Source organism: Myotis yumanensis, unplaced genomic scaffold (assembly GCF_028538775.1).
Source record: "Myotis yumanensis isolate MYYU_CA2020_CCGP unplaced genomic scaffold, mMyoYum1.0.hap1 SCAF_11, whole genome shotgun sequence".
Lineage (NCBI taxonomy): Eukaryota > Metazoa > Chordata > Mammalia > Chiroptera > Vespertilionidae > Myotis > Myotis yumanensis.
Genome location: NW_027223762.1, coordinates 15,697,179 through 15,721,580, shown reverse-complemented (window position 1 = coordinate 15,721,580; position 24,402 = coordinate 15,697,179). Strand labels below are relative to the sequence as shown.

Here is a 24,402-nt window from a genome sequence, read left to right as displayed (position 1 = left end):
CACTCTATCCACTGAGCCAAACCGGCTAGGGCTTTTAAAAAAATGTACAAACCATTCCTCTTCATGCCTTTTTTTATGGCAAATTCTAGGATACAAAATGCATTTCTAATGCAAAGGTGTGCGTGTCTCTCGCAGTATTAAGATAAAATGGTTTATTTATATAGTTTGAGTCTGTGATTTTGATCTATTGATAGGTCAGTTCACTCACATATCAACGCGTCTTTCTTAAAAGCTCAGGCATCATTTTAGAAACTATATGTAACAAGCAGAAAAATTTCATAAAAATAAAAGCATGGTTTGGTAATTAGCAAATTCTTCTCACTATCCTCTTTGAATGTGAGAAGAAACCTGACCCAACTTAAAAAAAAAAGACCCACAAAAAAACAAATGATGACATTTTCTTCAGTCTTACCTACATTTATGGTATAGATCCACTACAAATACCCATTCAGATCTCTGGAGTTTTACGGCATTTTACAGTGTTTGCATTCCAAACAATGTGGTCTCACTGTCTTTAATTTTTTTTCCTACCAAAGGTTTTTTTTCCAATCAGAAATTATTTTGAAAAAACTCCCTTAACGTTAATTGATTTCACAGGTTAACCAAACGCATTAGAAAAATAATCCTACTCTGCCAAATAAAACAGTTGCATGATATTATGTGGTTTTCTGCCTTACAAAAATATGTATACACACAGAACCTGTAGTGGACCTCGATAGGAAGAGAGAAGCCAGAATGCTGTTTGGGTCCAGCTGTCAGAACCATGAGGATTGACTGGCCCGCGTCCCCTGAGAGCAGGGAAATGCTCCTTTCTCTTTTGTGCCACTTGCAATGTAACCAAAGCACCTGGAGGAACTGTCCGCCCTACAAATAAGTGTGAATAGAAATTCCTCACTGAAATGTGACCCCTTTATAACTTTGATAAAAGGAATAGTTACTTTTATTTTATGCAACTAGCAGGGGATGAGATGTTGGGGCACACAAGGGACACATTCTCCAATGTGGAGAGGCAATTTTATTCAACAGTTGCAGAGTGTCGCCATAGGTCATGGGTTACAGGGGATGCAAAGAGAAATAAGACAGAGGAAAAATGGCCATGCTGCCTAATAGATTTGGCCCTCACGCTGTAAGCAGCAGGAAGCAGTTGAAAGTGTAAAGAAGGATTGAAAACCAGATGTATGTTTCGAAAATGTCAACAGTGGCAGCAGTGTGGGGGATGGGAGGGGCAAGATGAGAAGTCAGCTGGCGCCTGCTGTAGTCAGGGAAGAGAGGCTGAAAGATGGTGGGGACAGTGGTAACAGGAGCAGGGAGAGATCTGAAGGGTACTATTGAGGTAGAAGCAGCAGGATATTAGCATGGCTTGGATGGAAGGGGAGAAAAATCAAATCTAATCAGGATTTCCAGTATTTTTGTTGTTGCTTGTTTTTATGTTAATCCATTGATATTTTAAGAGAGAGTGGAAGAGTGAAAGGGAGGGGGAGAGACAGAGAGAAACTTCGATGTGAAAGAGACACACTGATTGGTTGCTTCCCACACATGCCCCGGACCGGGGCCAGGGATTGAGCCTACAACGGTGGTGCATGTCTTTGACCAGAATTGAACCTGTGACCCTTCAGTCCGAGGACCTACTCTCCAACCACTGACCCAAACAGGCTAGCGCAGGATTTCCAGTTTTGATGGTTAGCAATTAATGAGTGAACGTAGAGAGAGTTACTGGAGAAGGAACAGTAATTAATTTGGTTTTGGATAATTTCAGGCAGAGACGCTTACAAGACACCCCAGAGAAAGGTCCAATGACTGGCAGCTGGAAATAGAGGTGGAGGCAGAAGGTGTTTGCTTGGCAGTCCACATCAGAGAAGAAAATCTCCCAGGAGAAGAACTAGAATAAAAGAGAGGGCTGAGCATGCAGCTCCCTGGGGCACTATTGTTTAAGGAATGGGCCACAGAAAAGGAGTCTGAGAATAAGACAGAAAAAGAACAGTCTGAGGGGTGGGAGGATACAGGGAGGAGTAATGTACTGAAATCAGTCAAGGGGAAAAGCAGGGGAGAGAAATGGGAATCCACTGTCATTGTTTCCGAAGATGGAGCCTACGATGGGATGGGTGGCTCACTGATGACCGCGAGAAAGGAGTATCGGGCAGATGGAGCATGTGAGGGCTGATCTCAGTGTGTGGGGGATCGAGTGGAGGAGAGTTCTGCTGAGGTAGGTGGAGCATGGATGTCGCTTCAAAGCCTGGAGGTCGGCATGGGGACAGGTTATCCCTGGATGGTGGCTCTGGGGGGGATTTCCTTTTTTGATATATTTTTTGCATTTGCCAGTTTTCTAGGAAGCATGTGCCTTGTTTTAATAATCAGAACAAAGCAAAGAAATGACGTGAAAAGGAAGCCAGTTTTTAGGAGAATTTGGTGGCATGGTGTCCTCGATCTTGAGAAATAGATGGAAGTGGAAAGAGGTTGGAGTTGGGGTCCTCTGCCGAATCTGCCCACACTGGCTAGGTGATCCCGAGAATGACTTCCAGAGCTCCCCTCTGGGCCTGGCCTCCTGACCTGTAAACAAAGGAGCTGGGCTGGAGACCATGAAGGTGGGTCTAGATGTAGAAATCTGGGGTCTGGCTTGTGATGTGAGAATAAGTTCTCAAACAGAGTAGAGAAAACGGGTATTTAAGGAAACCCTGTCATGCATTCTGTGAAGAACAATTATTTCATAATGCAACTATTCGTTCCAGTTTCTGTTTTATAATTTCTGATCTTGTTTATTTGCATTTCTGTTTTTAAAATACGTTTTTATTGATTTCTAGAGAGAGGAAGGGAAAGGGGGAGAGAGAAACATCCATGGGTTGCCTCCTGTACATCTCCTACTAGGGATTGAGGCCACAATCCTGCGTGTGCCCCAACCAGGAATCAAACCTGCGACCTCTCCTTGCATGGGATGATGCTCAACCAACTGAGCCACACCGGCCAGGGCTATTTGCATTTCTTAACAGTGAGGAAGAATAATTATTTTATAATGCAAAGAATCACTCCAATTTATATGTTTTATAATTTCTGATCTTGTTTATTTGCTTTTCTTAAAGTAAACACCTACATCGATTATAATACCTATCTTTTTTGCATTCTTTTCATTATACCTTCTGTTTTAAAAATAAAATCCAGTCCCTACCACAGCATCTCCTCTGTGCACTAATCAAGGCAGAGAATAGCATTTTGTGGGTGAGGCCTGAAGGCTGCAGTTGCCCAGACTAAATGTTTACTGCTTCCTTGAGAGTGCCCGAGGACATAAAGTTTTTATGGAGCAATTATCGCAGGCACCGAGGAAATAAAAGCATCAGGCTATATTTCATATCCATACCCTCTTCCATGTGATGAGTGGTCTGGTATGGACATTTCTTAGTTGTTTCTGTTTCGGGTGCTTTTAGGCAATGCATGGCTATGGAAATTAGTGGCGAAAGGCCCAGGCAGTGAAAAACATTAGACCAGACCTAACAAAAAGGGTAGATAAAAGCCAAGAAGTCGTTTAGGAATAAAAATCCTAGGACATTAAAGTTCAAAAGCACCTTGAAGGTCCACCTGGGACAAAGTCCTGCTGGAAGTGGGTGCCTGTCTGCCAGTGGGTGTCCCACCTGTCCTAGGGCAACCATTTTCAACCTCTTCCATCTCATGGCACATCCAACCAATTACTAAAATTCTGAGGCACATGGAAAAATAAATTATATGTTTTGCTGATCTTACAAAAAACAAAGGTTGTCATTTTTTTTTTTTTTTGACAATCTAAGGGAAAAGAGGCCAGTGCCCCTGACTAAGTCAGGTATTGCGTGTTTTAACAATTCTTGTGGCACACCAGTCGAAAAATTACTGCTCTAGGGCAACACCCAGGATTTCATGAGACAGGTATTTTGACAGCTATCTATTTACTGGAAAGTTCTTCTGCATCCTGACCTGAAATCTGCCTTTCTGACACCCACCCGTTAGGCCCAGTTCTGCCCTCAGTGTGAAACCACTTGAGATTATTATGCGACTGCTCATCCTTGGAATGTTATAGCCTAAATGGCAACTTTATCTTCCCTTTCTTAAACACTTTTCATGAAGGATGATGTCTGTTAGCCTATCATGGATATAATAAACTTCATTTGAATCCTTGTTTAAAAACTTAGACCTGGCATAAGATGTTTCGTTTTATGTAACAGCAGACTCTCTGGCTGCAGTGGAATACAACTCTTAACTGGCCTCCATTTAACCCACTTGTTGGATTAGCCGATGTTCTCTGGTGCCCTGAGAAACATCCTGGCTAATGCTCACGGCGGGTAGAATGCTCATGGCCAGTCAGCGGTTCTTGGGAGGGGCGGGGGGGGTCTACATAACTTCTGATCTTACATGTTGACCAGTATGTTGACCAAGTCTCAGCTACATTTATTCTCAAACATTGTGTGCCAGTGTGTTGATTACTGTAGTTCCATAATCAAATAGTACATAAACCAATAAAATACAAATGTGAGTAGAAGAGTTGTTTCTAGAACACGTTAAAGTTTTAGAAAGACTACAGTTTGTTCAGTGAAAAGAATGCTATCAAATGGGTATGGATAAGACAACTGCAAAAAAAAACTGAGAAAAACCGCAACAATCCAGAGGAATGTTCCACTCATATACTTCTGCAAAGGCCTTTGCATCCTCTCTCCCTTTAATGTTGGCAGTGGAGATAAGGCATCATAGATATGGCTCATGCAAGACAAGCCAGGCAGAACTCTTAACAGTGAACTTCTACTCAAAGCCAGACCTTGGCCCTTCCTCAAAGATTGGTGAAGGAATCTACATTCACATGCTTTAAGTTGAATTTTAAGTATTTAAAATATGTCTTCTCCTTTTTATGATTTTCAGCTTTAATCAACTTTTTCAAACAACTAATCAATTATTGGCTCTGAAGTCAGGGAGAAGGTTCCCACTAGAGTTTATAGCTGACCTGTCTCTCAGGACACTTAAAAAGTCCATATAATCAAGTTTTCCAAGATCTATACAAATTGAGGTCTGGTAGAAGTCAGAGATACCAGGAACTATAGGAATTAGTAAGACTCACCAGTTACTGTTTAGTTAGATTATATTGATATAAACCAATGAAACAACTGGGTATGTAGAGGATTTAGCAGAAGCCAGAAAACTATGGGGAAAATATACAAGAAACCCATAAATAAAAGCGTTAGGTATAATGTTAAGGTAAAAGTATGTATTCATTGGCAGACAAGCTTTATGAAGCTGCGTATTCAAAATAATGTTCTTTGAAAAAGCAGGAGAAGAACATTCCAGAAAGGGAGTTTATCAACGAGAGAGAAAGAAGACTCAGGGAGGGAAAAGGCAAAGGGACTTGGTTACAGAAAAACAAAAAACAGCAGGTGAGGAACAAGGCTTACAAAAATAATCATGTAAAGTTTTAAGAAGTTGTCAGTGAACTAGTCCGGTTCACCAAAAATGGTTCTGATGGACAATGATCCCATTGTTACAACTCTAAAAAAACAGGAGCAAGCTTTAGGATCCCAGACAGATAATCTAATTGAAGCTATGTGAACTGAATGAACCATTTCTTGACATTACTAAAACATCCTAGCAAGGAAAAAATATTTGCAGTTAAAAGGTGCACCATTTCAGAAGTGCTCATCAAAGGATGAGAAATAGACATCCCTTAAGGGTTTGCATTATAGCTTACTACTTGATGACTTTACTTTATATAGTACTTTGCCATTGATGAAGGGCTACTACATATATACTTTTTTAAAAAAAATTACCAAAACCATCTGAGGTAAATATAACCTCCCAATTTCACTGGTGAGAAAATCAGAACTCACAGATGTTGAATGACAAGCCCAAGCTCACACAGCTGGAAAGTTGTTAGCAGACCAGAGCCCCGGCCATTCCAATTTACAGTCTTACAAAGAGTTTGGAAAATAAATGGAAAAAGTAAACGTTTCATTAATTCCAACAATCGTTTTATGTATCCTACCCCCTTCCCTCCCTCCGCAGACTGTGATCACTGGAATATCTTATTTTTTTTCCTTCGCATTGTATCACATGCATTTATCATGACTACCTGATCTTCATATAGTTCATTTAATGACCATACAAATATAATGACATGTGAATTATTTCAGTCAAAATAATACAACGGGTGAGGTGTTATTCCATAAAACCAAAGATCAATAAGAAGAAGACAGTTACTTAATCCATCCCGTTATTGGCCAACCAGGTTTTTGATGCTTTGTTTGTGTTTGTTTTTTGCTATTAAGATGAGAAGTCCTTTCTCTACAGCTCATGTGCTTCAGTCCCTTAAGGGAGAGCAGTCCCTCCCTCCAGAAACACTTCGTTCCCCTTCCCAATGCCCGTGTATTACTGTCTGCTCATTTAAATCTGCACTCCCCACTTCCTGTAGTTAATCCCTGAGAAGTCAAATGTATGTGCGGATGAAAACATGTATTTTTATATTTTCCTCCTTATTACTTGCAATGACAATTATTTTACCCAGAACGCGTGCACCTTGTGATGGAACAGTGAAAACTTTCTTAGAAACATGGATAAAATCAACTGAGACTGAGCAAGAAAGCAAAATGGTCTGTGTGTCATTTTAGCCGGCTCTCAAAGGACCACTCAGTCTTTTGCTTTTCTTAAAACACAACCAAGCTATGGTGACATGGCACAAACTACAAGGGCGATCTGGAAGTTGATGAATTTTTCTGGAAAAGCATCATTTCTCCATTGCAATGCGTGCCATTGACGACAGCCCAGATGAAATTTTAAATGAATGCTAACACAGCCGCTCTCTAGGCCAAATTCTGGGAAAACACCTCAAGAGTTCCAAATGGAAATCTTTGTAGATCTTAAGAGGCTTATATGTTGCTCCTCATTTAGAGAAATGTCAAGATACACGTCTCTGAGGACCAGGAGAGAAGGGTTGTGCAACACAATGAGATGATGCTTGTGAGACCCCAAGCGATGGCTCTCTGAGTTTTAAGCAATTCCCAGTAAATGCTCTCATCACTTTGGACCCCGCACCCTAACTCATGGCACCACTGGGTTGGAAAGCACAGGAGGGACCACCTAGTCCTCACCCGCCTCCTAAATCCACTGAGAAGGCGGGCTGGGAAGAGCACAGAAGCTTCCAGGGACAGCGTGTCCCAGAACATTTGGTTACTTCTTACCTCACTGCAGAGTGTTTGGCCCAAACCAATGCATGTACCGATCCCAGAGAGGAGCCCTGCCCCCCTCCACAGGGGCCCCGTGACTTACCCCCGGGGGCCCGGGAGCGGCACTGCCCGGTCATGGGGCTGTACTCCTGGGTTTCGTCCGCGCACACACACAGGAAGGAGCCTTCCACGTTTTCACAAAAGGCTTCGCCACACACGCCACTGAGCAGTTCACACTCGTTCACATCTGGAAAAGGGAGCACAGACCAAGTCAGACGGGGGCCTCCCTCCTTTGCTTGACCAGCTGTGCCGAGGCTGGTGGCACTGGCTGAGAACCAGGACCCCCAGCGAGCAGTCGAGCCCTGATGCCCCGCAAGGTAGGGCTGTGCATTTGGTTTGTATGAAAGAGCCATGAAAATGCAAAGCGAAGTTTCCAAATTCCAATTCTGGCTTTAAGGAACACCCCAGAAGTGTGCTGCTAGCATCCTACGCACCTCTGATGCTTTAGTTTTCGCCTCCCTAACTTATTGACATAACGAGGTCTTACATAACCCACACTCTTCCTCTCAGTCCCTAATTCAGGGAAAATCACCATCACTGGCACTTTGAAAACCATACACTCCTTTAAATTCATTTTTAAGAAATGGTTTTAAATCCACTTAAATGTCTGAAAATCATTTCCTAGCAGCCAAGACATCCATCATTTAACAACCAGCAGTCAGGTTGTGTAAAGACCCCGTAAGTATTCACTGGGTCCCATGAATCACTCACATACAACAAACTGGTTCGATGACTCCTCACTGGTTTTGCCCTGCCTTTGAAAATCCTGTTGATGTTCCACAGCCAAGGAATCTACTGGTGAGTGTGTTTGATTCAACATTATGCAAGGGCACAGCCCAAAAGAAAGCCTAATGTGATGTTCGACCTGGCCCAAAACTACCTCTCACCTTTACTCCTCCTAAGAAATGTTATGAATGCAGGCCCCATGCAGCAGAGCCCCTGGCTGACACCTGAAATGCTCATGCGCTTTACGCCTTCCCCCCGTGCAACAGCGGCTTGCAGGAGCACACTCTGAGGCCGCCTATACAAAGTTAAACATTTGAGCAATTCGCCAAACCCCTCAGAAAACAGATCCTGTTTTCACCTGCTACGCTCAGTTAATTGAATACAAAGTTTATGTATCTTGACTTATGTGAATAATTACTCAGTTTTCCATTTCATTGCGTATATAAACAGATAAAAACCTAAACGAGTTGGGTTTCGCTTGTTAAAAGATACTGCAACATAAAGTAAAGCAACGAGTTGGTATATTTAATCAACCTAGACAGTCATAATTTAGACCAGAAGAACTGACTTTAGAAATCTGCCAGTTCACATTGATCGGTTTTAGGTCAATGTCCAATGGAACTTTGACTTTCCAACTGGTGCTATTTACAGGGCTCCTCCATCAGGCTGCATTCATTCAACCCCAAAATATTTTCTAGTTGACTTCTAGGGGCCTAGGTACTGGGGGAAAAAACCATGAGTCAGGCGGCCCAACTCGTGACTTCATGAAGCTTATAGTCAAGTCAGGGAAGTTAATCAGATAAGCAGATAGGCCGTGCAGTACAGAGCGCTATGAAAGCGCAAGACAGTGGGCCTTCAGTGCAGGGTGGGTAGGGAAATGGTTGGGAGGGAGCTCTATCTGAAGGATATAGAGGTGATAAGAAGGGGTGGAGGTGGGGGGAGGCAGTCAGGGTCCTAGTAGAAGAAACAGCGTGGCCAACGGTTGGTATCAAGGCTGATTCATCCCTTACATCCTACAGAACACCAGTGTGGCGAGTTGCACATGAAAGGTGCTCAGTTAATATTTTTGAAGGCGTGCATACACAGACAAAAGGACACCTGCTAAGTTCCCTAAAATGACGAAAACGACTTCTTTACTAAGGGTGGCGTTTTGTGTGCCACAATGAAACATCGGCATGGGCTCAGTGAATTCATCTGGCTGCCTAGAAATGAGGTTTGAGAGCTGTGTGAAGTCAGTGGCTTGAGATCCCAATAAGTGACAGTTAAACAATATTTACCGAGCACCCATGTCAGGCCAAACCGGTGGAGAGAGAAAGTTCTCAATCACATGGCGCTCACTGCCTTGGAGAAGGCGGCTGCCGGCAGCACACGTGATTAAACTATTCCCCCCAAAAGGGTGTCCGTTCTGTAATAGAATTTGCTCAAGGTATTCTGGAAGCAGGAGGAGGGTCACAGCTCAGTTGGAGAGTGAGAGGTGGCACAGGGATGGTGTGTGGGAGGAGATGGCATCTCTCCTCCAGCTCCAGCTCCGGCAATGAGTGGAGTGAGCTCAGGCTCTGGGAAGGGGAATTTGGGAGGACGTTCTCAACAGAGTGAGCAAACAACAGCCAAGGAACCGCACAGTCGCACGAGCAAGCGCAAGCAGTTTTACGTGGCTGGAGCGTAGAAGGTGAGGAGAGACAAGGTGAGGCTGAGAAGGTAAGTGGGGGTCAGGTCACATGACCTATTTAGTCACAATATTTAGTGAGTGTCAGATGGCATTTCAGTGCAATGGAGACTAAAGCAGCAACTGGCAGTAGCGATGATGACAGTGTTACCTCAAAAGCGGTTATTCGTCAAGTAATTTTTTCATTAAATTTCCAAATGCCTGGGTTTTGTCTTCCCAGTTAGATCTGGGTGGGACCTGAATGAATGCTTTCATTGCCAATTTGCCACAGAATGAACAGAGCTATTTTTCTTAATTAAGAAGAATCAAGAAAACGCCTGGCTATCTGGGAAGTTTTTAATTGAAGAACCTTTCTTCTCTTTCCCATTGAATTGCTCTATGTTATAAATGTGCTTCATAATGAATTTGATTTAAAGAAACCACAGCTGGTCAGAAAATGAAATGCAACATCCCCTCTTCTCATGCGCATGTGCCGGGCCATGTCCTAGGACATCTGATGACATTCAAGATTCCTTCGCCCGTCCATCAGAGGAGTGAACAAATGCAGTTGCACAATCCAACGCATTGCTCCTGGTGTCATTCCTGGAAACCGAAACTCCTGCCAACACCCCTCCTTACAGGCACCGCCTGAGGAGGTGCCCAGTGAAGACAGGCAAGCTCTGCCCCACACCAGACTCTGTTTCTGGTGCAGGAGGGGCTTGAGAGTTCTGCACACTCAGCTAAGAGCTTAAACAGATGTTCTCCCTACCACACGTCTAAATTCAAAGTTACACGTCTATACTTCTTACTGTCCCTAGCCATTTCAGAAGCCATAGGACCTTTTCGTACATCCCCACATTGTGTGCCAACATCCAATCGCGATGAAATTCTGTCTGGATTACCTTGCTGGTAGTCTCTCCTGTTGCTGATAGCTTTGGTTTCTTTTCCATGCGGAGATAGGAAGCGTGTTGGGGGGAAAAAAAAGTCTAATAACTCACCCACACACCCTTGCCCATCCTGCGGGGCCTGAAAGCCCTGATAACAGAGGCAGCGGAAGGAGCCGGCCGTATTGTCACAAAACCCGTGCCTGTCACAGACAGTGTTGTTTACACACTCATCAATATCTGCAAAAAAGACACAAAACACAGACTGACAAACACCAGGTAGGAATGGATACACAGCGCTTCCACACACCCCAGTTAGTATGACATGATCATGGTTACACAGAATGAACTTTAAAAACATTTTACACAGCAATAAAATGTTTTGATGGAAATGTCTTACTAGACAAAACACTGGGTTCTAGGAGAAAACATTTACTTTTTCTCAGGAAATGTTTTCAAACGGAAACAACGGCTACGATGGTCACACTCAGTTATTTTCTCAATGTTTTTAATTCTTTGTTTTGAAGGAGAACTGTCTCTCTCTACAGGGGACATATGGGAAGGTACTGCCACCTGTGCTGATTGTGGTAAATACTAAACCGTTCTATCTGCAGAGTCGGGGGCTGAAAGAAGCAGCTGCCTGCCTGGGCAATGGTTACTCAACTCCATGGATGACCTTGATCAAGTCTAGCCAGTATTCCCAAGAGAGGGGAGAGAAGAAGGAGGGGAGAGGAGAGGAGAGGAAGAAAGCAGAAGGGAAGAAAAGGAGAGAGAGGGGAAGTGGGGAGGAAGAGGGAAGAAGAGCAGGGAAGAGGGAGTGGGAAGGGACAGAGAATCTGATGAGTCCAGTGGTATAGCCACTGAACTCATTGTAGCCACTTAAGGTCTTCAATGTTAATGCTGCTCCACCTGACCAGCCAGTGGCCAAACCTGTAAATCCATTTTGTTCTGTATAAACTTTGTGATAGATAGTGGTCCCTGGCCTCTCCTTGCCCCCCATTAATAAAAATCTATACGAATAAAAGGGTAATATGCTAATTTGGGCAAACATCTTCTGGATGTCCATCCAGACGTCCATCCGGACAAAGCCACAGCAGCTCCAAGGCCAGGGACTCACAGCAGCCATGGGCTCAGGCAGCTGCGAAGCCCGGGGCTAACGGCAGCCACCGCGACTGGCAATGGCGGCAGGAGCAGGTGATAGAGGCGGCGCCTTCCCCTGATCATCCTGGTCGCCTCCACAGAGGGAGGCCAGACTGCGGCTTAGGCCCACTCCCCCTGGGGAACGGGCCTAAGCCATCAGTAGGACATCCCCTGAGGGCTCCCGGACTGTGAGAGGGGCAGGCCAGGCTAAGGGACACCCCCCCTCCAGTGCATGAATTTTCGTGCACCAGACCTCTAGTGTTCTCATAAAAGTGATGTCTCAATGACAAAGTCACAAAAGGACTGTTAGATATAGTTCTTCTTTATCTTCTTCTTAAGTTTCCCTGCCATTCTTTCATTTCTGACCTCCTGTTTACTGTGCACTCCCTTCTGTCCTGTCCACCTCTGGACCTCACAGTCCCAAAATACAGGTTTTGGGAGAAATAGTTAAGAAAATGCAATGACTGTATCCAAATCTGGTAGAAGGTAGTGTTTTTATGTTCAAATAATGAAACAAGAAAACAAATGATAAAGGAAATGATGGGCTAAATTGCACTTGACAGAATTTGGTTTTCGAGAGTTAATGTTAATAAAATTGAGCTTTTCTTGTTTTAATCTTTTTAAGCTGATTCCAAGAAATTTTCTAAGGAAAAATTCAGCGATTTTCGGCAGCTGTCTCACTTCCCTTCCTGATGTTCCAACACTGACACCATCACGTTCAGAGACTGTCTCACTTTTTGAACTGCAAAATATGAGTGACTGCATCAGAGTTTTCCTAATTTTCACAACTCAAAGAAGACTTTCAAGGCTGGGGCCTTTCTCCCAGCCCCACCCTTTTCCCTGGAGTCCAACCTACTCAGCATCTCCCACTATACACCCCCTCCCCCACATCCCCTTCCCTCACTGCCTTGGAAAAGCTTGACCATGATGTCACCCACTGTGCTTTTCCATTCTTTCTACCACTGTAATATGTCTACAAAAAAAACACAAAACCCCACAAAACTGTCTACAATTGTTGCCTTTATTTCCTAATATAGCTTACCAGTAAATAAAATAATAGCAATGATACGAATATTAATAACAATAATATGGGTGTGTTTCTAGAATCACTGTGATGATTAAACAAAATAACACACATAAAATGTTACTTTTAGATCATTGCCTGGCATGTAGCATAGGAAGCATCCAGTACGTGTCAGCTGCTATTATTATTATTACTATTCCTCCTAATCCTTAATGACTTACTTCCTGACTCTATCTCTCAAAACCCCTCAGAAAAACCATCCTCTATCTCTCAAAACCCCTCAGAAAAACCATCGACAGACCCATCATTAAATCCCATTATCATCTGCCAATCAGTCACCATCACCCTTGACCTCCACATCTGGTCAATACCCCCTCCTTTACAGAACTCTCTCTTTTCATAACTGGACAAACCATTGTTCTCATTCTACCTGTAACCTCTATGGCTGGCCCTCACCTGGCACAGCCTGAATGAAGGTGGCACCTGCCAGGGCTCAGGCCTCAGTTCTCCCCTCTCCACCCTTTCCGCACCTTCCCAACTGCAAAGACCAAGGTCCTCAGAATGAATCCCAATTCCTCCTCTCCAGCCAGGATCCTTCATATTCGAAGCCATCCATTTACCCATTTGATCTTCTGCTGTAACGTCAAACTTATCAAGTCTGAAACCTACTAAACTACACTGTCTTCCTCCTAAACTGTACTTTCTGACCTTAGTGAGAAATCTTTCTTCTCTTAGCCTTCCATTTTTTTTTTTTTTTGCCTCTATCCAACACAAAGAAGACACTCCATAGATTTGTTCTGATAGATTTTCAATGTCAGCATGAGGCTGGGATTACAGCTATTTACTGATCACAACCATGCGAGGAGTAACCGCACGTGTCATCAAATCACTTGACACAGGCCACTGCTAAGTTTAGACTTCCTGGGATGGACATTCGTCAGGAGATTACACTACTCGTCAAACTATAGGACACAAGGGCTGGAAAGAAACTCAGAAATGCTTCCATTACCACTTTTATACTGATTTCCCAGCCTTCCTCCAGGGTCAACCTCCGTCCGTTAGAGACATTTATCTAATAACTGTTGGACATGTTCATAATAAATGAACTTATTACCACTCCCGCCTCACATCTCCTCCATTTCTCCTATATTCCCTTCAGCAGAGAATCCAACCAGTCACCCAAACCAGAAACCTTAGTCACCCTTCTCTTGCTCCTCCACCCCCATCCCTCTAGTCATACCCTTTTATCTAACTTTCCTGAGGCTCATACTCCTAATTGGTTTTTTTTTTAATCTCCAGTCTTGCCTCCCTCCCTCTAAACTGTTCTCTATCGAACTGCAACCCTGTTGGTGACATCCTCTTGCTCAGAATGTTCAGTATCTCCTCTTGGCTGGAGGATACCAAGCATGCTCCTTTGCAGAGCACAGAGCGCCCTTCATCATCTGGCTCCTGGCTGCCAGTCTGGCCCCCGTTCTCAGCCAGCCTCCTTCCCAATAAATGCTCCATCCCCACCAGCATACTAGAGTTCTTTGAAGACCCTACGGTCTTTAATTTCTGGCTGACTTGGTGCACACTCCTTCCTCCACTAGAAACTCTCCCCACTACCTGCTTTGCTCAAAGCTCCTCTGGCTTCTCAGGAGTCGATCCAGGGGCCACTTCTTCTGTGGCACCTTCCATAGCTCCTCTCATTGCAGACTTCAGGGCCCCTCCTCGCTGCTCCCAGAGCACGTTGTGCCATTGCTGTGCTTATCAGGGCTACTTTTCGGGGTGGGGAACCTCACCAGCACCTTATTTCCCTCCAAAAATGAGGTGGTGGGTGGCAAAGAAGAAGCAGTGCTAGAAACCTGGTGGCTTTTCAGACAGATTTTTGAAATAAAATCTCTTGCTTTCCTTTTTATTAATTCCATGCCGTTACAGCAGACGGTGCTTTCTTGTTACTGATCGCCAGCTCAGGAACTGAGTGGCCGGCCTTAAGGTGAAGAAGTCCCGAGACAGTTATGAATTACTGGGCGTCTCGCAGTCTCAGACTTACTGTAACAGTGATTAACAAAGTTTAGATGAGCAATATTTTGGATTTGAGTGAATAGGAAAAAATAACTTGGAATGCCTGCTAGAGACTCACTCTTCAACAACTAATATTTTATAAAAATGATAGACTGTAACTCTCAGCAGTTTCATGTTTTCAACAAAGAAGTGAGGTAATCGCTTTAATAAGAAGACAACATTTGTTTCACTTCTCTGACTAATGATCTGTATTAAAAAAACACACGCTTTCATTAGATTTTTCTTTGATGTGAGCTCTCTCCGATATTTTTCCATTGTTAGTTCTGTCTATAAAGAGACTTAGAAGAACTGCTACAATGAATATTAATTCTATAAAAATAAAGCTAAATGTTAAGATTTATGATTATATAAAAATAAAAGCCCTATCAAGATGCAGGTTTCAGAAAGGGACCAGTGGAAGCCATCTGTTTTGGCTGAAGTTGAATTTTGAATATGAAGCTCAATTTTGAAAGATCCAACTCTCACAGGCTGTCTTTTCACTTAATGAAGAGTGAGTCCATGACATTACCAATTTTGCTGAGGCATCTGCAAGAACCCCGCATGGTATTATCACCAGTCACACTGCCCACATGAGTGACGAAGACGTGATTATCCAGCTATCTCTCGGTTGGCAACCCAAATGAATTAGGCATACTGCTGTAAGAATTTCTGATTCCTCATGCAAGATTTTGCTACTAATCCCTGACTGAACAAAGCAGATATAAATATTACTGCTTCAATGAAAATGAATTCAATAAAGAATTACACAGACCAAGGATAGTGGATCATTGATGTGAATTCTCCAATAACAACATTACATAAATGCCAGAAAGAAAAACAAAGCAGAGCCCTTCCTGGGCATCTGGAACGAGCAGGAGCTCATTTTTAAAGTAGCCGTGTTGTCAGTGACCTACAGGCCCACACTTTGAGGCACTGACCTATCTGGTAGATCCATTTTTCTCATCCATCTGCTTTTTATTTAGTATCTTTTCTCAGTGGGTGAAAAGTTTTCCAAAACCTATTATATTATTTTTAGATATATATGTTTTAATTAATTTTAAAGAGAAGAAAGGGGAGGGATAGAGAGATAAAAACACCTCCTGCACAACCCCTATTGGGGATAGAGCCCGCAACTTGGGCATGTGCCCTCACCCAGAACTGACACATGACCTCCAGGTTCTTGGGTTGATGCTCAACCACTGAGCCACACTGGCCAGGCCCAAACCTGCTGACTGTTATCAGGGATTCTCCACAGAAAGCAGAACTCTAACCATTTTCCCTCACTTCTCAAATAAAGACTTAGGGCTAGACCAGCCGTGGGCAAACGACGGCCCGCGGGCCGGATCCGGCCCGTTTGAAATGAATAAAACTAAAAAAAAAAAAGACCTTACCCTTTTATGTAATGATGTTTACTTTGAATTTATATTAGTTCACACAAACACTCCATCCATGCTTTTGTTCCGGCCCTCCGGTCCAGTTTAAGAACCCATTGTGGCCCTCGAGTCAAAAAGTTTGCGCACCCCTGGGCTAGACACTTGGTATCACCCTCTTGCTTATTACGTAAGGGGAACTATGAAAAAGGGCCAAAGTATGCAAAGGAGGAATGATTTTCTAAAAGGGACTGGGGTCAGGTAAACCTTACTCATCAAAAAATTACAACTGTGTTCAAAGACCTCCACAATGGAATCCACAACAAAACCTCAATAATCCCATTAGATTCTCTGAATTATGTACAGAGAAGTGTGTGTATGGGGAGGAAGGAGTATTTGTGTACCTTTTGTTTTTTTTTCATTTAAATGATTTGGTTTTCCTTCTCTCAGTTGCATTCCTCAGTTTGTTTGTTTGTTTTAAGAAAAAGGAGCTTCTCTTTTATACTTAGCACGTCCATCTTTCTTGATTTTCTTTTTCTTACTCTGAGCAAGACATATATCTACCTGTTGGAGGAGGCAGCTCATTGCTGAGTCTCCTGTCTGCTTCCAGGGAACTCTAGAGAGGGGGGTGATGGAACAGAGCCCCCTTGTTAGTAAGTGGATCATTCACAGAGAAATCGCCACAGTTCCTGCATGGCTTGGAAGAAAAAGCCTTCCTGTCATCAAAACATTTTCAGATGAATGCTATGGTTCATCTCAACTTGAGGGGACTTGGAAGATTACTGGGTTTGCAACCCTTCATTTTAAGAGCCAGAACACTGAGGCCTAGAGAGGGGAAGTGACTTGCCTCAAGGTTATGCAACCAGTTAGTGGCAGAGCTGGCAACACAACAGAGCCCAGTGTAGGAACAATCTTCGGAATCTGAGCTTGAAGCTCCGTCCATCCCATCTTGCCTCCCACTGTGGCGATGGTTATACAAGGTCAGTCTGAGAGGGTGAACGGAACTAACCAAACAGTAAGCCCAGCAAGTGCACTGGAGTTTGTTCATGACAAAGATGGGAATCAGAGAGCACACTCCTTGATTTATCGCTTATTGACTTGCAGTTTAAATCAAGCACCCCCATCTGGTCTTGAAACAAGGCCTCGTCATCAAGTATCATCATACTTGAAACTGAAATATCCGCGGTATTGTTGTGCTGAAGATGAGATTTTCCTAGGAGACCCATGGAAGAAAGGCCCATCGGCCAATAAGGGTGTAGAAGCTGCAGGAGGTCCCAGGACCAAGTTAGCACTGATGTTCTCCGGATCTCTTCACGATAAGGAAATGATCCATCACTTTAGCCCAGGGCCCTCTTGACCAACTGGAATTGGTTACACATTTAGTGCCAGAACCTTAGGAAAATAGAGCCAAAGAAAAAGGGCTTACATTGGAAGAGAGTAGGGTTCTTGCTTCAGGAAAAATGCCGCCCTCATGCTCCTTACTGAAAGGAACGGAAGCAGACGGGAGACAGTAAGTCCCAGCCAAGAAGCGGGACTGAACAATGTTAGACCAGCTGAATCGCTGCCCAGAGGAATGTTTAAATGGCATGGCTGCTGGCCCAAGAGAGATTAAGACCTCTCTCCCAGCAGAGGAGGAGAAGCCAGGATTAAATGGAAGATGAGCACGAGGCCTAAAGAAGAAAATAAAATTTAGCCAATAGGAAATTAAAAACTGGATTTGGAGAGGGTCCAGACAATACAATAGGATATGGAAAGAGCCTTTAAAAACAGCGCGCTGAGGTCTGGCAACATCGGGCAGGCTGAAGAATATGGGCCTTGTGTGTTATGGAAAATAACTCCATTCTGGGAAGTGGGGGCGAGCCAGGAGGCAGAAAAAGTCACTGTCCCTGTGCAGAGTTTGACGGCCATGCTGCTGCCTGACAGAAGGTGGGAAACCCTGGGGACCTCAGTGGTCACAAGTATGTTTTGAAAGCTAGCAACCTAAGATAAGCAACAGAAATGACAGAGGTAAGAAAGTTATTACTTCAGGTCCAACTTTCTAGCACATAAATTCTAGAAATCAATGCTGCCCAATGAGTAACCCCCCCAGCCCTTTTTTTTAAATTCAGCCTTGAAATTCACTACTTTTCAAAGATTTACTTAAATTACCCTGTAACAACCACCAGGAGCAGCTTCCCATTTGGTTTCTAGAAACAGCTAGAGGTTCTAGAGAAACTAAATCAAAACATTGCTTTGATTTAATTAACATCATGTGGACAATGTATATTCGCCATTCATAAAATCCTAATGAAAACCACCCTAAATCACACGCAACAACCTAGTCATCGTATCCAAAACCATGAGACATCCTCGATGACCTCCTTGCATCCAATCATCACGCTCTTCTAATTTTACCTCTCGGTTCCATCTCCAATCTCTCCCCTCCCCACCATCCTTATTCAGGGCCTCACCATCTCTCACCAGAATGCCTACAATGGCCTTTCACCTGGGTCTAGTGCTTCCAGTCACTCATTGCCAACTCCAATGCCACCCTCCATAATGAGAAAATGATTTACTATTTGAAACAGTCAACCAAATAATTCCCCCTTAGGCTTCTGCAGGCTTTCTCCACGGATAATAGTATAAAGCCCTTGCCACGTGCCCTGTGGAGCGCATCCACACATAGCTTCTCTAGGTACTTGCTTTTCTAGGGGGACCCTCTGTCCCTGGGATCCAAGGGGCCATATGCTCCTGGGTTTCCTCTTAATCCTTAATCTCTTTGACTTGACCGCTAGATTCTGAAGTTTCATGGTGTCTAGTCCTAGGCTCTCTTTTCTTCTCATTATATGATGTCTCTTAGCGGCCTCATTTATTCTAATAACTCCCACTGCCGTCTACAGCTGACCGCTCCCAGTTGTATCTCCAAACCTAAACTTCTCATCCAAGCACTAAATCTAACTTGACGCAACTGCCTACCTGACGTACCCACGTGAGTATTTCATAGGCAACTGTACTGAAATATGTTCAAATCATACTCTTGATCTTTGAAAAAGTTTACTTTGCTTGAAAGGATAAAACTTATATAAAAGAAATGCTGCTAATTATTATTACTAGCATTCACATATTTTAAGTTAGTAAACCATAGCAATTCTCAACATTTGTAACTGCAATTGAAACCAAGCAACCAACAAAATCAAAATCCCCAAGACAAAAAAAAAACTTAAATTCTTTTTAATCTAGCCAAGGATTTTTTTTTTTTGCATACAAAGCTATATTTGTTTAGTTTCAAAAACTCTGGACCCACAGCCCGAAAGTACAATCTTCTGAACATTAAATTAAAAGATTCTGTTGAATAAAAAATAAACACACTTTGGACCAAATCCCTCCCTCAACACAAACGGTAAATTTCCAGTTATAAATGCTTTCTATCTGAAGATTGACTTTTCTACTGTATACAGATAAGTACTTCATGGTATGATTTCCACTTTTTATTATGTGAAAGTAGATCTTGGGCCAATGTGTTTCAGGTCCCAAACTTAACTTTTGGTGCATTTTATTTCCCTTTCATAAACTGTTCTCTTTTTCTTCTTCCCATTGGTAAGAAGTATATATATATTAGACTAAAATATTAAGGGACTCTGAGTAGCAATCCTGATCATTACTCCCTCTCGATCCATTATAAGCCATTCAAACACTCTGAGTGTAGAATAAAATCAAGCTATTTTCTGTTTTGTTTTGTTTGTAAATAAAAATAGCAATACAGGTGAAAATAAGAGACCATATGTAACTCAATACATCTTTCCTTAAAATTTAATTACATTTCTGTATGACCCACTGCAAGCCAAGGGAATTATATTAAATACTCTGTTCCAAACATGCTATTTTTTGTTTTGTAAAAGGTAATGGAGAGATATTAAGAAATAACACTTTTAATAATTTTCTTGAAATCATAACAGCACTGCCATGTATACAAAATGGACTGCAATCTAATGTTCTAGGATGTGTATAGGGTTTAGGAATTGTGACTATTTAAACAGATAATGGAGAAGGGAAGATGCTGAATGTTTGAAGGGGAGGTCATATTTGTTGTTAAGCATTGATGATGAGACACAAGGTCTGGATTGATGCAGCTCCCCAGGTCCTCGCTGGTTCCCTCCCTGGAGTCACCTGAACCCCCAACAGTGGGTTCCCGGTACCTTCCTCATCCACATGCCTTTCCTACGTTTAAAAGTAAACATGGCTGGTCAATGCTCCTTTATGTGAGGATAAAATTCTGAAATTGGGTCTTTAAGTTTTGTAATTTTTTTGAAACACTCAAAAAGTCCGAAGAATTTTTCAAGTATTTAAATCAAGTCTTCAGTTCTCATTTCCAGTAGGCTTTTGAAGACAAGGAAGGGGGTAAGTGTACAGAAGAAGATCCTCTCTCATCCGAAATAAGGCCAGGGATGAAAGTCCTTAGGAACAAAATCATTTTAGATTAACTGCACTCAAAAAATTCCAAGACGAGTATTTTGGCTTTTCCATTTTCAACTGTCTTAACAAGCTCAGGCAGTGAAAGATCAAGAAAACGGGGCAAGTGCTGGCTCAGTTTTGCTCAGTGAGGGAGCTCAGAAAGCTCAGGTCCTGGCGCTGGGAAGGGCATCTATGTCCTTCGACAGGTTAGCCCTGGGCTGGAGGGACTCTTCCCACTGGGAGAACAAGGACAGGGGGCGGAGCCTGGAGGCCCTGTGTGAGGAGGACATTTCCTGTGGCAGATGTTCGTTCAATTACAATAAAACCTTGATATTCTTGGGTAAAATCGGAATCTGAATATCTGTGACACCTAAAGGAAAATTCCAAATTAAGTTGAAAAGTAGCATATTTTAAAAAATATATATTTTATTGATTTTTTACAGAGAGGAAGGGAGAGGGATAGAGAGTTAGAAACATACATCGACCAGCTGCCTCCTGCACACTTCCTACTGAGGATGTGCCTGCAACCAAGGTACATGCCCTTGACCGGAATCAAACCTGGGACCTTTCAGTCCGCAGGCGGATCCTCTATCCACTGAGCCAAACCGGTTAGGGTAAAAGTAGCATATTTTTAACAAGAAGCAAGATACTTTTTCTCTTCACAAAAGCCAAACCTGTAAACACAGGAAGCCATCTATGCTTCTTTTGAGAAAAAGAGAATCCAAGTGGATTTCTGAATTTAAAAAGCCATTTTCTTCCTATTTCTTCCCAGTAGGGATCGACAGAATACTACATGAAAACGGAAAACGTGAATGAAAGGATTTGAATTTGCTACAGAAAAGAAACATTGCTAAAAATCTAAAGAAATGAGAAGAAAACTTTAAAAAAAGAATTTCTACTCTTGAAACTTAAAAAAAAATCTTAATGGACTATATAATGGACTATCACAAAAAGAAGACTATTTGAATAAATTCTCCAGTATAAATAAATTCTATGCCATTCAGAAAAAGTTCTTTAGATACTCATGGAAAATATCCTGAACTTCACTGCATATTTCTCCGACCATAATTACTCCTGGCAAAAAAACAGTATGTGTGAAATATACATGTGTGTGTTTCCACTGTAGAAGTTTTTTAAATGCACTACTATTTGTCTGAGATTTATTTATAGTTACTTGGACCATCTTTGCATTAATGTAATAGTTTTATATTTTTACACCCGCGATTTGCTTAAAAATAAACACCTTTGTCTAACTTCAGAGCCAGGCAGCACACTTTCTCTTTTTATATAGTCTTTCTTACACGGGGAGGTGCTGCCAATGAGGACTGGGAGAAAGCCCTAGGCACGGGCCAAACATATCAAACCCCAGATTCATCTTTTTGACACTCAGGCCCCTGAGGCAATATCAAATCAGCCAAAAAAATCCCCATTTTTTTCACTATTCTAATTTTTCTTTTTCCGTATTCAAATAAGAGTCCAAGAAAGATCAGCTTTGAAACCACAGGAAACAGTGTACCTCTAGAAATAACTCCAATGCTTAAATGCAAACAAGCATAAGCCTTAGCCATCAGTTTATTGGCAACAGATACATAAAACATTTTAAAACTTGAAATATTGAGGGGGTGAATGGGGACAGTAAGTCATATGAAACTTTTGGGGAAAACAAAGGGTAAGAATTAAAGCCAATTATGTATAAACGAGTCACTATATTGTATTCTGATTGACTTTAGATACAGTTTGAGTTTAAAAGTAGCTAATACACTGCAGGTGGGAATGCAGACTGGTACAACGTCTATGGAAAACAGCATGGAGTTTCCTCAAAAAATTAAATATGGAACTGCCATTTGACCCAGTGATCCCACTTCTAGGAATCCCACTTGTATCCCAAGAAACCCGAAACAGCAATCAGAAAGAATGTATGCACCCCTATGTTTATAGCAGCACAATTTACAATAGCTAAGATCTGGATACAGCCCAAGTGCCCATCAGTAGATGAGTGGATAAAAAGCTGTGATACATTTACACAATGGAATACTATGAAGCTATAAAAAAAAAATGCTCTCTTGCCCTAACCAGTTTGGCTCAGTGGATAGAGCGTCAGCCTGCAAACTCAAGGGACCCAGATTCGATTCCGGTCAAGGGCATGTACCTTGGTTGTGGGCACATCCCCAGTGGGGAGTGTGCAGGAGGCAGCTGCTCAATGTTTCTCTCTCATCGATGTTTCTAACTCTCTATCGCTCTCTCTTCCTCTCTGTAAAAAATCAATAAAATATATTAAAAAAAAAAAGAAGGCTCTCTTACCCTTTGAGACAGCATGGAGGGACCTGGAGAGTATTATGCCAAGTGAAATAAGCCAGCCAGAGAAAGACAAATATCACATGATCTCACTTATATGTGGAATGAACAGGAGACTAACAAACAAAATAGATCCAGAGACATGGAAGCATGCAACAGACTGACAATTCTCAGAGGGAAAGCGGGGAGAGATTAACCAAAGAATTTATATGCATGTATGCATAACCCATGGACACAGCCAATAGTGTGGTGAAGGCCTGGGGAGGGGGCAGAAATAAGGAGTATTCAGATGATGAGGTAAAACATTTTAAAATATATTTTTATTGATTTCATAGAGGAACAGAGATGGAGAGAGAGATAGAAACGTCAGTGATGAGAGAGAATCATTGATCAGCTGCCTCGTGCATGCCCCCTACTGGGTATCGATCCCACAATCCAGACATGTGCCCTGACCAGAACTGAACTGTGACCTCCTATTTAATTGGTTGATGCTCAACCATTGAGCAACACTGGCTGAGCAAGAACTCCATTATTATTATTGCTATAGCTTTTAATAAAGTCATGAAATCAGATATATATGAAGTATCCGCAGTCCACTCACAATGGGAATCCAAGAAAACCGCATAATATTCTATCAGTTAGATGCTTAGCAAGTAACTAATTTGGAAATCAACATATTAAGCATTATATATAAAACCACTACTTACAACCTTCCATGACCTATCAAGTATTCAGGCTGTTGATGACATCGAAAGACTCACCCTAACAGATGCCGGAAGCCGTTTCCCCCGGACCTGAGCTGGGTGGCAGAGGAAAGTGGAAGGGGTGGCTTGCCTAGTCAAAGACTTCACTTTCTGGGAGTCTCATGTCTGTTTTTTGGCTGTAAGAAAGTGTTTACTTCTCCTTCAATGAACAGCTGATTTTTTCATAGCTCTGGGGTTCTAGGTCAGCAGTGATAAAAGGCTTAGGAAGAACTCTTGAATTTCTTTGCTACTATTACGCACTTTTTTTATACAAATGTTGCTATACGGAAGACAATCATGCAACGCATGGGAAATATGTATTCCAGGTCCAAAAGCAGCTTATTCCAGCAAAATTTCCTCAGCTCTCTCCCTAATGATTTAAACATCCATTTTCACTCACTTCTGCAGAAGTTCGTGCACAGGAGGAATGAGTATGAAGAACAGTAGCCTTCCTAGTGGGAAGCCACTTCCCTTCCTTACCTGGAATGTTGCACGACCCTTATTCTTGTTACACATGGGAGAGAAAGAATCCGATTGTTAACCTAAATTCCCTTTCTTCAGAAAAGTAAGAAATACTCAGGCCGTATTCTCTTACTAGAGTTTTCAGTTTCCAACCCCCAAACTACTAAAAAACGTAAAATCCTTGGGCCAGGCAGCCAGATGTAATATAGTATTGTGTCAGGTACTTCGGTGTCCTGCTTGGCTAAATCATTTTCAAAACGGTTCTCTCTTTGGTGATAGATCTAGAGTTCCATCTCTGTGCCCAGAGCCGCCAACAGCCTTGGAGCGCGGTCAGCAAAGGTTTTATGCTTTCTCCACGGTTTGTAGAAAATGCACCTAAAAGTCTGAAAACAAAACCACGCTCGCTCCCAATTTGT

At 42.5% G+C, this 24,402-nt stretch overlaps 1 protein-coding gene across 18 annotated transcripts in view; it reads right to left on the bottom strand.

Moving 5' to 3' along the window:
* Positions 1–24,402, bottom strand: part of LTBP1 (latent transforming growth factor beta binding protein 1) — a 344,698-nt gene that overhangs the window by 42,319 nt on the left and 277,977 nt on the right. For 12 of the 18 annotated variants that reach the window (XM_070428970.1, XM_070428975.1, XM_070428971.1 and 9 more), the window contains 2 exons: positions 10,593–10,718; positions 7,267–7,410 (listed from right to left, as the gene is read on the bottom strand). In XM_070428970.1, the coding sequence (XP_070285071.1) occupies positions 7,267–7,410; positions 10,593–10,718 (270 nt within the window). The remainder of the gene's footprint in view (positions 1–7,266; positions 7,411–10,592; positions 10,719–24,402) is intronic. The other 6 variants (XM_070428973.1, XM_070428981.1, XM_070428982.1 and 3 more) reach the window with 1 other exon arrangement.